General features: G+C 38.7%; 2 protein-coding genes across 2 annotated transcripts; both read right to left on the bottom strand.

Annotated features, from left to right (window-relative positions):
- Window positions 1-1,138: 1,138 nt before the first annotated feature.
- On the bottom strand, window positions 1,139-1,816 carry LOC138870571 (uncharacterized). Its single transcript, XM_070148390.1, has one exon. The coding sequence runs from the start codon at window positions 1,814-1,816 to the stop codon at window positions 1,139-1,141; it is 678 nt and encodes a 225-aa protein (XP_070004491.1).
- Window positions 1,817-12,868: 11,052 nt separating this feature from the next.
- On the bottom strand, window positions 12,869-13,553 carry LOC138870570 (uncharacterized). The gene is made up of 3 exons (XM_070148389.1): window positions 13,430-13,553; window positions 13,031-13,324; window positions 12,869-12,960 (listed from the first exon to the last, which is right to left on the bottom strand). The coding sequence occupies exons 1-3, from the start codon at window positions 13,551-13,553 to the stop codon at window positions 12,869-12,871; spliced, it is 510 nt and encodes a 169-aa protein (XP_070004490.1).
- Window positions 13,554-14,103: the final 550 nt, after the last annotated feature.

Here is a 14,103-nt window from a genome sequence, read left to right as displayed (position 1 = left end):
AAAGTACCATAGGTACAAGTGAAAGTAGCCTTTTTTGATCCTCCAGAGAAATAAAAATTTGATTGTAGCTGGAATACCCATTGAGGAAGCAATAAAAAGCCCAGACGACCAACCTATCAAGCATTTGATCAAGGAAGGGAAGTGGGAAATGATCTTTCCTTGTGACTTTGTTGAGCTTGTGATAGTCCATACACACTCTCTACCCGGTCATCGTTCTTGTAAGAATAAACCTGTTCTTGTCATTGCTAACCACATCCATTCCCCCTTTCTTTGGGACACATTGCACCGGAGAAGTCCATGAACTATTAGAAATGGGGTAAACAACTCCGGCATCCAACCACATTATGATCACCTTTTTGATGACCTCTTGCGTTGCTTCATTTAGCCTCTTTTGATGTTCAATGGAGGGTTTGGCATCCTCCTACAAAATAATCTTCTGCATGTAAAAGGCGGGGCTTATGCCCCGAATATTCACCAATTTCCATCCTATAGCTTTCTTCCTCTTTTGTAGCACCGCCGTGGAGTCTACTTGCACATTAGTCAAATAAGATGAAATAATAACTAATAAAGTAGAACAAGGGCCAAGGAATTAATACCTGAGATGCAGAGGCAATGGCTTTAACTCCAAAGTGGGAGGCTCCTCGATTGAGGGCTTTGTTGGAGGGGTCTTCGTGTTTTCAAGATCCAAGGATAACTTGCGGGGTACATAAGTGTACAACCCCATTCTTTGCAATGCATTGACATATTCTACATAGCCTTTTTTCTCCTCGTCATTATCAAGGTTGAGCAAAACAGCTTCCAAAGTATCCTCAATATTCATTGTCGCACTAGCATCATCAATGATCACATCGGTCACCAAGTCCACGAATGAACAAACTTTATTACTATTTGGTTGCCTCATAGATTTGCACACATGAAAGACCACCTTTTCATCACCCACCCGGAAGGAGAGCCCACCGACTTCCACATCAACAAGATTCTTCCCCGTAGCAAGTAAAGGTCTACCCAAGATAATAGGCACCTTATAGTCCACTTCACAATCAAGAATCACAAAGTCCGCCAGGAGGATGAACTTGTCAGCACGAACCAACACATCATCAATAATACCCAAAGGTCTCTTCATTGTACGATCTGCTATTTATAACCTCATGGATGTGGGTCTTAGTTTCCCAATTTCCAAAGTTTTGAATACCGAATAGGGAATCAAGTTGATACTCGCCCCAAGATAACATAAAGCTTTGGCACTTCCAATTGTACATGGGATTGTGAAAGCGCCCAAATCTTCCAATTTAGGAGCCATTGAGTGCACAATTGCACTCACTTGATGTGTCATCTTTATAGTCTCACAATTCATCGACCTCTTCTTTGTCACCAAGTCCTTCATGAACTTTTCATATCCCGGCATTTGTTCCAAGGCCTCAACCAATGACACATTAACAGACAAACTCTTCATCATGTCAATAAATGTTTTGAATTTTTTCTCACCATTTTTCTTTGAAAGCCTTTGAGGATATGGAGGAGGAGGCATTGGCTTTGGTGCCTTAGCCTTTGGCACTACCGGTTCATGTATGTCAACAATGTGCTCCCTAGATGGGTTCACTTCTTCTTGAGTCTCCTCCACATTGTCCTCAATATCAATTCTTACCTCATCATTTGCTTGCACTTCATTGCTTGGCATCTCATATTCTTGTACCAATTGTTCATCATCCACAACTTTCTTTTGACTTGAGGTGGTTGCCTCTCCACCTTTTCCACTCCTTGTAGTCACGGTCATGGCATGTCCCGTGTTGTTCCCACCCTTTGGGTTCACCACCATATCACTTGGTAGTGCCCCCTTAGGACGAGTGTTCAAAGCTTGCGAGATTTGGTCCAATTAAGGCTGGCATGTGGGCCGGTTAAGCTCGGGCCCGGCTCGAGGCCGCGAGCCCATATGGGTAGTAGGCCTTAACGGGCCTAACTGATTAAGCCCGGGACCATAGGGTGGGCCTACTAAGTGGGTCGGTTCTGTTATGAAGCCCGTTAGTACCAGACCGTTTTGGCTCGGGACCGGGTGCTAAGTGGTCGATTCAACCAGTCCTAAACAGGCTCAAACGGGCCCAACGACTATTTTAAAAAAATCCAATTTTTTTTAACTGTTGCAACATTTAAAATATGGACGTTGACCTACAAATAGCCGTTTGGGATTTTTAAAATAGCCATTAAATCCCCCCTCCCCCCAACTTTGTTTTAACCCCAAACTTTTTATAATTACACTTTTTTCTTATTTTCAACTATAAATACCCCTTAATTCTTTTATTTTTCTCACAAAATCATCAATCTCTCTCTAATTTTCTTCTATAATTGGTTACTTTAGTTGTTGCAACTTGTGGAAAAAAATGTGAAGTTGGTGATTGATATATTCAAGTCTTCAATGATAATTATTTTCAACAAGTTATTCGTCAATTCGGTAAACTCTTTCAACTCTTTAGTTTTAATATTATAGTTTTGTTTGATTTATTTACTTTATGTAATTATAATTAATATGACCTATTCCTTAAAAAAATATTTAGTAAAAATAAGGGAAAATTCAAGAGTGGTAAATCTAGTGGCCAATCTATTCCTCCTCTAATTCCTCGGGCTCCCCTACCCAAACCCCATACCCGTCTTCCACCTGCTCCTATTCTTTATAGTGATAATACTTTATTACAATTTACTGAGACTCAATATGTGCATAATATTGGAGGTGGTGAACACTTAGATCATGAATATATGAATTCTCTTTATGGTAATCCAACTATTGATAAAGAAGATGAGCAAGAAATAGATTTCGATGAAGTGCAACTAGATGACGATACACCCACTAGTCATGTTGTTGAAGTTAACCCAACTAATACAAATGATGCCCCGTCTGACCCCCGGTTTCTATCCCTACTTTTTCTAGACAACCTTCTAAACGGGCGAAACATCTCTTGTTTGGCCATTTTTAATTCAAATACGAGAAAAAAATAAAGCTAAATATAAAACTTGTGGCAAAGAGTTAGCTTTTAACTATGTTACTCGAGGGGGGGGGGAGTTTGAGGAGACACATAATGATACACCCTCAAGATAAAGTTAAATATTTTCAAATGAAAGATGCGGCCGGGGGGGACAAGTCTACCTAGTCAGCCTGACCCTAGTATCGGGTCAAATCAATTCCAACCTAGAATTAACACTGTTACCGGTGGTATTTTATATTATGACCCAAGAAAAGATAGGGAAGAATTGGCAAAAATGGTTACTGTTATGTGCTTACCCTACAATTTTACGTCTAACCCTCACTTTGTGCATTATAATTAAAAAGTTTTTAATCCTACTTCTAAAGGGTGGCCTCGCACAACCGTAAAGAGTGATATTTATAAATATAAACATGAATATGAATAATATTTGCGCTATTTATTTACTCATATTAATTGTTGTGTTGCTATTACTACTGATATTTGTAGAAGTGGTAATGATTGTGATTATCTTACTGTTACCAGTCTTTGGATTTATGAGGACTTGATAATGCAAAAGCACATTATTGCTTATAAAATAATTAATTCACGTCACACATGGCAGTTTATTTCTAGCACAGTTACGGATATTTGTAGATATTTTTACATTAGTGATAAAATTATGTCAATTTCAATGGATAATGCTACTAGTAACACTAATGATGTAGCATTACTTATCACTACACTAAATCCTGCATTTAGTTGTATTTTTCATGTTAGATATATTTGTCATATTTACCATTTAATTGTGGGTGATGGTATGAGAATGTTAAATATTAAAATTGAAAAGGTTAAAATGGCTCTTCACTGGTTTTTTTATTCAAACCGTAGAAGTAGACTTAGCGAATATTTTAAAAGATGCGATGAATTTGGCCTAAGAGAAAGAAAGGTTCCTAAACCTTGTCCAACTAGATGGAATTACATGTATGAAAGTTTAGTTGTTGCATGTGAATGTAGAAACCCCATAAACTCAACGTTTAATGCTCATGGAAGTGATGATGAGCACCTTACAAATGCGGATTGGGATAATGTTAAAATTCTTGTAGATTCTTCAGAAAGATTTCATATTGCTATAAATAAATTTTCTGGGCAATATTATCCTACTCTTTCTAACTGTTTAATTTATCTTGTAGAACTTGCAAATTTGTTTGCTTATTTTTCAGAGGGTAGGAAATTTATGAACAAGCTATTGATTCTATGAGAAAGAAATTTAAAAAATATTTTTTTTCCTATTCCCCCTATTTATGGTGTTGCTGCCTTGTTAAACCATACTATGAAATTAGGAGGTCCTCAATATTGGTATCAATCTATTTATAATGGTTTAGCACTTGAAGATGAGGATTCATCTACACTTTCGGACGCACAAGCCTCAATTAAAATAAATGCTCAAACTATTTATAGTGCTTATCAAATTGCAATAGATAATGCTAGACCAAATGTTCCAACTCCTTCTTCTCCTAGTTCTCAATCATCTAAAAGAACTGCGGGAGTAAGAGCACTTACTGCTTGGGCTGGGTTCAAGGGTTCTCAAGGTTGTAGAACTAGTGATTGTTCACAACTAAATGAGCTTGAAGTTTATTTTTCACAGGGAACTGAAGAAGTGAATCTTGATGGCTCATTTAATCTTTTGGAATGGTGGAAGGACAAATAAAAACACTTTCTGATTCTTTCAAGGATGGCCCGAGACATTTTAACCATTTAAGCCTCAATAGTGGCATCAAAAAAATCAGTACATTTCAAAGACTGGATCTGTTCGAAACGAAAAAATTTTGGACTTGCTGAATCACAACCAGAGGTAGACAAAGCTTACAAAAAATGCTAGTTGTACTTGGGGAGGATGCAGCTTCGCCTGGAACCGGTGATGAAAAAGCTTCTTTTCCGCCACCACCAACGGAAATTCTTCTAAACCTTGAAGGATTTATGAAATTTGTAAGAGATACCATGTAAAATTAATATGTAACTTGTATTTTGGCACATCTTGATTAGTTTCTTTTTCTTCTTAATGGTGGTATTAACACCTTGTTGTGCTCATTCCATTGGGGGGGGAGGGGAGGGGGAAGACTAAGAAAGATTGAGCCATGTTTTGTTAATGTCATAAAAATTAAAATTATAACACATTCCTTTGAATATCTCTTTACAATATTTAGTGTTTTAAATTTGAATTAAAAAATTTTAAGTCACAACTATATATAATAGTTTACAAGAAATTGTCTTACATAAAAAATTAAAAAAAGGCCAGGCCCACATAGGCTCGGGACTGGCCCACTTAGCCTGGGACTACGGACCATTAGTTCGTGGTCTCGGTCCCGGTCTGGTTCCTACCAATAGACCACGAAGCCCAAGATTGTTTAAGCCTGACCACACATAGAACCGGCCCAGGAGGCCCGTTTAGGCCCAGTCCTGGTCCACCTGCCAGCCTTATATTGAACTTCCAAATTGCGAATTGAAGTGTTGTGAGAGGCTAGTTTAGCATCAAAGTCAGCATTCTTCTCCATCATTTGTTTAAACATGTTCTTAATTCGATCCATCTCATTGTTGGAAGAGCTCGGACCTTGAGAATGATAAAAAGGTGGGTTGATCGATTGTTGAAACATCGGGGGCCTTTGACAACCCGACCCTCGATTGTTGTAGTTGTTCCACCCTCCTTGGTTGTTACCTCCCCAATAGCCTTGATTATTTCCACTCCAATTGCCTTTGTAATTTTAACCGTTCCAATTCCCTTGGTTGTTCTGATTGTTCCAATTACCTTGATTGCTTGAATTTCAATTTCCTTGATTTCCTTGTGGTCGCCATTGTTGTTGATTTGGGCCTTGATTGTTGTTTCTTTGCCCTTGGAAGTTGTTCACATAATGTACTTCGTCCTCTTGTTCATTGTATTGTCCATCTTGATCAAATCCACGATCATCTTGCACATAATTTTCAACCCGGGTTTTCACTTGATGACCCTTTTGCCTTTTATTGTTTACCATCATACTAAATCCCTCCATTGCATTTACTTGCTTGGGACCTTGCACCAGCTGAAGTTGAGCTTTAGCTAGTTGATTCATTGTGGTGGTCAACTCCGCAGTTGCTTGCCCATGATAATGTAGTTTTTTTATGCAAGTGAATCACATTTGGATCGCCTTAAGGAATGTTTGCTGTACTTTTCCATGCCGATGAAGTATCCGCCATTTCATCAAGAATCTCACAAGCTTCCGCATACGGTGTTGTCATGAAATTTCCACCGGCAAGTTGGTTGACCACGCATCGTTTGGTAGTATTGATCCCCCTATAGAAGGTTTGTTGAACCATAGCCTCCGGCATGTCATTGTTCAGGAACTCTTTCACTATAGTACGATGCATTTCCCATATCTCATGCAAAGGCTCATTGATTTCTTGTTTGAAAGCTAGAATCTCATCCCTAAACATTGCCATATGCCTGGGAGAAAAGAACATGGAAATGAATTTCTCGGCCAATTCATCCCATGTATGGATAAAATGATTTGGAAACCTCTCTAATCAATCCAAGGCCTCCCCCGTAGAGAGAAAAGGAATAACCTCAACCATAAAGCATCCTCGGAGATGTTTGTCTATTTACTCTCCCAGCAAGTGTCAACAAACCCTTTCAAGTGCTTGTATGCATTTTGATTCGGAGCCCCAGTGAAGAATTCCCGTTATTCCAACAACGAAAGCATAACATTTGTGTTGGCCCAAGTAAAGGTGAAGTTTTGAAGACTGACAAAAGAACTCAGACATGGACCAGGTCTATCTTGTGAAGCACAGTCATGATCAACACAAACATGTGAGATGCACGCAAAGGAGATAAATCTAACTTATCAGAAGTACTATCTCCTAATCTAATCAAAAAGGTTGCATATTCGATAAGGAGAGAAAGACTCCTTACACGAAGAGAACACAGTTTAGGAAGAGGGTAGTGTTAGAGTATGAGATCAACTAGAACTCTTCTACATAGAAGAGTAGCATTTGTATCCTAGTCAATCTCTAATTATTAACCTATTAAATATTAGTGTTGTTCTCTTTTACAGGTAATGTACATAAGCAGAAGTTAAACATAAATTGAGAGCAAAAGAGCGAGGCAATTTTGCAAGCAGTTTATGTGTTATTCAAGAGTGCATTCCTGAAGCTACTTGAACAAGATAGAAGAACCAGTTCCAAGTGTCTATCTTTTATTCTAGTTCAATTGTAGTAGGTGATTTTACTTTGTACCTTTCAGCTTTTATAGAAGCAATTGTATTAGGTACTTAGAGTGTTGATGTTAGAGTTAACTTGAAGTTGTCGCAACAGTTGAGGCTGTGTGCCACAATGGGATTAGACGTAATCCTAGGTTTACAAAAGAGTTTATGTAAATGGTAGCTTTGGCTCAGTGATTTTAGTGGATGTTTGGGAAAATCCTACTGAGTAGTAGGTCGTGGTTTTTTCACCTTTTGAGCCAGGTGTTTTCCAAGTAAACATCTCTGTGTTCTTTATTTCCTTTACTTATTATTCCACAAACAGTAGTAGTTAGAACACATAGAAAAACCAGGTCCTTCTATAATCTAGTTAAGCAAAAATTAGGTACCACACAAATCACCCCCTCCCTCTTGTGTGGTATTGAAGTATAAAGCATCAATTGGTATCAGAGTGGGTTATCATTGAAGAGGCTAACACCTTAGGAACAGATCAAGATGAGTGCACCACCTGGAAACTGCGATGGGCAATCCACTACTAGGCCCCCACTCTTTAATGGTCAGTACTACTCTTGGTGGAAGAACAATATGAGAGACCACATCATAGGAGAAAACTATGAACTCTGGGACATAGTCACTGATAGTCCCCTAGCTACTACAAACAAGAATGCTGAAGGAGTGGGTGTGCCAAAGACAAGAGATGACTGCACTACTGAAGATTTCAAGAAATAGGAAAATAATGTCAAGGCCAAGAAATTGCTTGTGTGTGGACTAGGTCCAGATGAGTACATCAGGATTCAAAGTTGTACCACTGCTAAGGAGATATGCGACACTTTACAAGTGGCCCATGAAGGAACTCCTCAAGTAAAGAGATCAAGAGGAACAATGCTATATTCTCAATATGAGAATTTCACTATGAATGAAGGAGAAACTATCCAGGAGATGTACATAAGGTTCACAATACTAACAAATGAACTTAAATATCTTGGGAGAATTATCCTTGAAGAAGACAAGTTGAGAAAATCTTGACAAGGGTCTTACAGTAACTTGGGAAAGATAAATCATTGCTATTTAGGAATCAAAGAACATTGCTACTCTCAAGTTGGATAAACTAATTGGAAATCTCACTACCTATGAACTGAGAAGGCAAATCATGAAAATAGATTCTTCCAAGAAGGAAAGGAGTCTGGCTCTCAGAATAGCTGAAGGTGCAGATTTAGAGGATGATGAAATGGCCATGATCACAAGGGATTTCAAAAAGTACTTGATGAGAGGAAAGGGTTTTTAAAGAGGTACAACCTTCAAAAAACCAAGGGCTCCTGAGAAACAGACCAACGAGGGCTGCTACAAATGTGGCAAGACTGACCACATGATCAAGAATTGTCCTCATTGGGAAATTGAATGGAAGAAGGAAAGGGCTGAACGAAGGAACAGGTTCAACCCAAAAGGAACAAAGGAACAACAAACGCTATGGTTGCGGCTTGGGGAGAAACATCATATGAGGATTCAGAAGATGAAGCTAGAGATGAACAAGCACTTATGGCCATCGGAGAATCAGATGATGAACAAGAGGTAAGTGTGATTCATCTCAAAGACAAGATTAAAGTTTTGTCTAAAGAAAGGTTATCTGAATTATTGCTAGACTTCATAGATGACTCTGAGATAATAAACAATGAGAAAGAACACCTGTCTAGGGAGTGTGTGATCTTAAAAGGCAAGTGAAAAAATCTAAAATCTAGGGCTAATGAGAGTGACAGTAAAAATGTTGAGTTGAAGAACCAGGTTTTTGAACTTGACACCAATGTCTTAGAACTTAGGTCTGAAAATTTAAAACGGAAATTAGGAACAGGTAAGAAGAAGGTCGATCACACACATATCACCTTGGAAGAAAATCTAGGAAAAATGAAGGATGAGCTGTACAAGAAACAAGAACAAATAAGAGTCTTAAAAGAAGACCTAGGGAAGGTAAAGCTTGAACTAGACAGAACCTGCAAATGGAATAAGGCTTCTGATGCACTATCCTGGCTACAAGAACACCATAGTATAAACAAGAGAGGACTTGGCTTTGGGACCCAAGCACCTAAGTGGGATCCCAAAAGCAAGTACATCACTCTTCCTGAAAACAAAATCTGCACACACTGTGGCAAAACTGGTCATTACAAAAGTGAATGTAATTCAAAAGAAAAGGCCAGTCAAAAGAACAAAACCTTTGTTCAAGAGAAAAATAGGCTGCCTGGATGAGCCAAAAGGAAATATAATTTACCCCTTTACCTATAGAACGGGACCCAACTAGTTTGGGTTCCTAAGACTAACCCTTGATTTCTTTTTACAAGTCTAAGTGAAGGGAAGTAGCCAAATATGGTATATGGATAGTGGTTGCTCAAAACATACGACTGGAATCAAGAACCAGGTCCTTTCACTTGAGGACTTAAAAGAAGGTAATGTCTCCTTTGGAAATGGGAAGAGAGGTGACATATTGGGGTTGGAAAGGTAGGTAAGACAGAATCACATTCTATTGAGAATGTCTACTTGATAGATGGCTTGAAATATAGCCTAATCAGTGTATCACAACTGTGTGACAAAACTAACCTTGTAACATTTACCTCTACCAAATGTTTTGCAAGGAAAAAGAGTTAACAATATTTACATTGTAGATTTGTCCACTCTTTCAAAAAATGAACTCACTTGCTTGAGTGTGTTGGACAATGATCCCCTCCTTTGGCACAAAAGACTTGGTCATGCAAGTCTGAATCAACTCAACAAATTAGTCTCCAAGGACCTGGTAATAGGGTTACCTAACATCAAGTTCAAGGAAGACAAAGTTTGTGAGGCTTGTGCAAGAGGGAAGTAGGTAAGATCATCCTTTAAAAGCAAGAAAATGGTAAGCACAATCAGGACGATGAAACTGGTTCATATGGACCTCTGTGGTCCAATGAAAACATTGAGCAGAGGAGGCAAGAAATATGTGATGGTACTTGTTGATGGTTATTCTAGGTTTACCTGGGTACTGTTTTTAACATCTAAGGATGAAGCATTTGACATGTTTACTACATTTGTTAGAAAAACTCAGAAATAACTTGTCACGGCCCAAACTGGAGGGTCATGACTAGCACCCGGCCATACTTGCTGAGCACCAACGTACATTTTATCTAACCTTCTTTATTATATTTTAGGGCTGACGAGATCAATATAAATGGTAGACATGGATCATGGACAATCAATAATAAAATATATTGGCATGAACATACATAACATGGGATGACCAGACAATCAAGAAACTATATATAGGGTACGAGCTACCACGTTGCCATGAAAGACTATACAACAAACATTCAGCCGACAAGGCATACCAAACTATACATGAGTCGACACATGTCTATGAGCCTCTAAAGGAACATAAGTGTTGCAACATAGCCGGAACAGGGCCCCGACATACCCATAATGTCTATAACAAAAATGCATACCAAGACCATGACAAGTTCGGAGAAGGGATCGCCAATAATTAATGAACTGGGCAGCCTACAGTGGTGGGGGAGCTGCTCCTGCCTGTCTATCAGGACCTGCAGCACAACATGCAGCGTCCACAAATAGAAGGACGTCAGTACGAATAAAATACTGAGTATGTAAGGCAGGGAACCATAAGTATGAATAGTAATATAAACAGGGATAGAGAATATACAACGTGTAACATCTGGGTACCTCTGAGGGCTACTGACATGAAATGCATGATACATATATATATACATAAACTTTTAAAACATACGCCTCTGTGGGCATCATCATCATGTCGTACCCAGCCGTAATAGGCTCGGTAAAAACATAACTGGCCATCATAAGGCTCAGTAGAATCTTACCCGGCCACGTGGAGCACGGTAAAACCCAACTGATTAGTGGTTGCAAAATAGGAGTCATACCCGGCAGTCTATAGCACGGCTCGGTAGAGTAAAATAGATAAATATTTACAATGCATGCTGGACTCATTAGAATAATATTTTGAACCTTCCGGAGTGATTAAGGTCGGTATCCTCTGTACACGTTATTAGGACTAACTCTTCATTGTGAATCTTATAAGAATCAGGAAGTATCAACAACATTGATAACATAAGAATAAGAGAAGCAACGTCAACATCAATCGCTCCATAAGAAGGGAAACAATGTAAGTACTGCTAGCTTCTAAGAGTAGAGTATCTTTGGAAGCTCTTTCATTACAGTATGTACAATCGGAGTCGTGCAAGAGAAGGAAAAAGATAGCCTCACATACCTTGTATATTCTTCCCAACCTCAAGCTATGCAATTGTCATGACTCCTTAGTCTACAATAAGAGAAACGAAACTATCGTTATCATTTCCGCGTCATAACAATTATGTATCGACCACAACCTATTTTACGATGAAACGGACAACACCTCCCCTATATCTATGAGTTCACAAATTCAAAACAATCACCAAACAGCCCAAACAATATCAATAATAATCCTATTGAGCCTCCCAAAATAGTCCACGCACAACCTAATCACTCCATACATATGACGGCCACCCTAGTCGTGTCAAACGGCCCGGAAATGTTATAAAGAACTACCAGCCCAAAACCCTACATCTATATGGTGTTTATACATACCCTTCCTCCTCCAAAACTCCACAAAATAGCAGTAAAACATGCAGCCCAACAGCAACACAAAACAGTCCACAAAACAGTCCGCTACAAGTGAATAACTCGAACTCATGGCTTTCGATCACTGTCTCATGAGTTCTTACATGTATAGAACGAATTACCATGAATTCACAGCAGAACAAATGTATGAAAGAGAGCAGTAAAATTACCTTACTTGTTGGATAACTCATCCCTTTCCTTGGTTCTTCAAACTCTAGGTTTTACCCCCAATTAGAACTTGAAAGAGAGGGAAAATCGATTAGGGTTTGTGGATAATTTTTGGGTGGATGTTTGTAGGGGTTTAGGTCTGGTTATTTGTGATATATAATGAGTGTAATATTTCAGGAGATAACCCTTTAAATGGACTCTTTGGCCGACCCAAAATTTCCTATTTTTGGGCTTTCATTTAATCAAGTAGGTGATACACCTACTTGTCACCTAGCAACTTGTGCAGTCTCTCAAAAATTGCAATATCTCTCTACTCTGATATCGTATCGATGAACGGTTTAATGCATTGGAAACTAGACTAATAGATATTTAATTTGGTGGGTATATAACCCCATAATTCCTTGTAAATTGGGAGAAAACGTAGTAACATTTGACCTAATGTTTAAGTAAAATTATGAACCTAAGTTGCGACAACTTTTGTCGACCTTTATTTCATAACTCGTTTGACTTCAAGACTTATGATACGAATATAATATGATTCAAACACCTTAAAACACGACCTCTTGAGTGTATTAAGCATATCTAGGTTTACCCAAAAATACAGCTGACAACATCCTTGAGTCGTTTAACTTCTAATACTTGTTTACCGCCCTTATACACTTTTGTATCATTTAAGACCAATATGATTAACTTCTTATCATCTTAAAGATAATCTCTTCATGGATTTTTGTCGACTACCTTATGGAATGAACTAATGTACGTGAATATAGGTTGTAATACCCTCCCCCTAGAAACATTCGTCCTCGAATGCAATGGTTTATGAGGAGTCCAAATCATCCTGGATTCCAATGGAAATTTCCGGTCAATTTTCCCCTATAAAATGGTCACTAGCAAAGCTTGCAAGCAGCTAAGCCCAACGTATGGCTTCACACAGCTACACAAAGCATTATGGTTATGTGCATTATCTGCATATCACCATTTTGTATTAAGGAAGAGTATTCTCAAGTTATTGCTTACCTTATAGAGCCGTTTCACCTTCTAATATATCATGTGTTCCACCAGCATCCTTGTTATCTTCATTCTGAAATAGGTAAGTGTATTTAGACTTCATCTCCTCTTCTGCTTTCCTTGTCATTTCTTTCATATTCTTATTCCTCCACAATACTTTGACGGAAGCTACATCTTTTGTTCTTAACTTGTGGACTTGTTGATCTACTATAGCCACTGGCACTTCTTCAGATGATAGATCCTCTGTAACTTGTACATCTTTGATAAGGATGACTCGAGAAGGGTCTCCAATACATTTCCTCAACATAGATACAGGGAATACTGGGTGGACAAATTTCAATTCGGATGGAAATTCTAACTCATAAGCAACTTGTCAAATTCGTCGAAGAATTTTATACGGCCCAATATACCTTGGACACAACTTACCTTTCTTCCTAAAACGCATAACACCCTTCATTGGTGAGATCCTCAGGAAAACCCAATCACCAACCTCAAACTCCAGATCACGACGTCGGACATCAGAATAAGACTTTTGCCTGCTTTGTGTCATACTCAATCACTCCTGTATCATTTTCACCTTTTCAATGGCTTGGTGAATCAAATCTGGCCCATATAATTCCGTTTCACCGACTTCGAACCATCCAACTGGTGGTCTATATCTCCTATCGTATAGTGCCTCTATAGGGCCATTTTAATACTGGAATGGTAGCTATTATTGTAGGCAAATTTTATGAGTGGAAGATGGTCATCCCAATTCCCCTTAAATTCTAGAACACATGCTCGTAGAATATCTTCCAGTGTCTGAATGGTACGTTAAACCTGTCCGTCAGTCTACGGACGAAATGCAGTGCTGAGATTCACTTGTGTGCCTAAACCCTTCTGAAAAAACCTCCAAAAGTTAGCCGTAAATTGAGCTCCTCGGTCTGATATAATAGTTACCGGCACACCTTGAAGCCTAACAATCTCCTTGATCTACAACTTTGCATGATCTTCAGCCGTGTAAGTTGTCTTAACTGGCAGAAAATGGACACATTTTGTAAGTCGGTCAATTATCACCTAGATGGAGTCAAGCTTATGATAAGAGCGAGGTAATCCAATAA

This window comes from Nicotiana sylvestris, chromosome 6, assembly GCF_000393655.2.
Source record: "Nicotiana sylvestris chromosome 6, ASM39365v2, whole genome shotgun sequence".
Classification (NCBI taxonomy): Eukaryota; Viridiplantae; Streptophyta; class Magnoliopsida; order Solanales; family Solanaceae; genus Nicotiana; species Nicotiana sylvestris.
This window is presented reverse-complemented; position numbering and strand designations above follow the sequence as displayed.

Bases quoted from the DNA above. Each gene is read 5' to 3' on its own strand.
- LOC138870571 (XM_070148390.1), bottom strand. From the start codon at position 1,816: ATGGTGGTGAACCCAAAGGGTGGGAACAACACGGGACATGCCATGACC.
- LOC138870570 (XM_070148389.1), bottom strand. From the start codon at position 13,553: ATGACACAAAGCAGGCAAAAGTCTTATTCTGATGTCCGACGTCGTGAT. The intron at 13,325-13,429 runs GTAAGTTGTGTC...TTGTCCACCCAG, and splicing joins TATGCGTTTTAGGAAGAAAG to TATTCCCTGTATCTATGTTG. The intron at 12,961-13,030 runs GTGAAACGGCTC...GGTGATATGCAG, and splicing joins AACACATGATATATTAGAAG to ATAATGCACATAACCATAAT.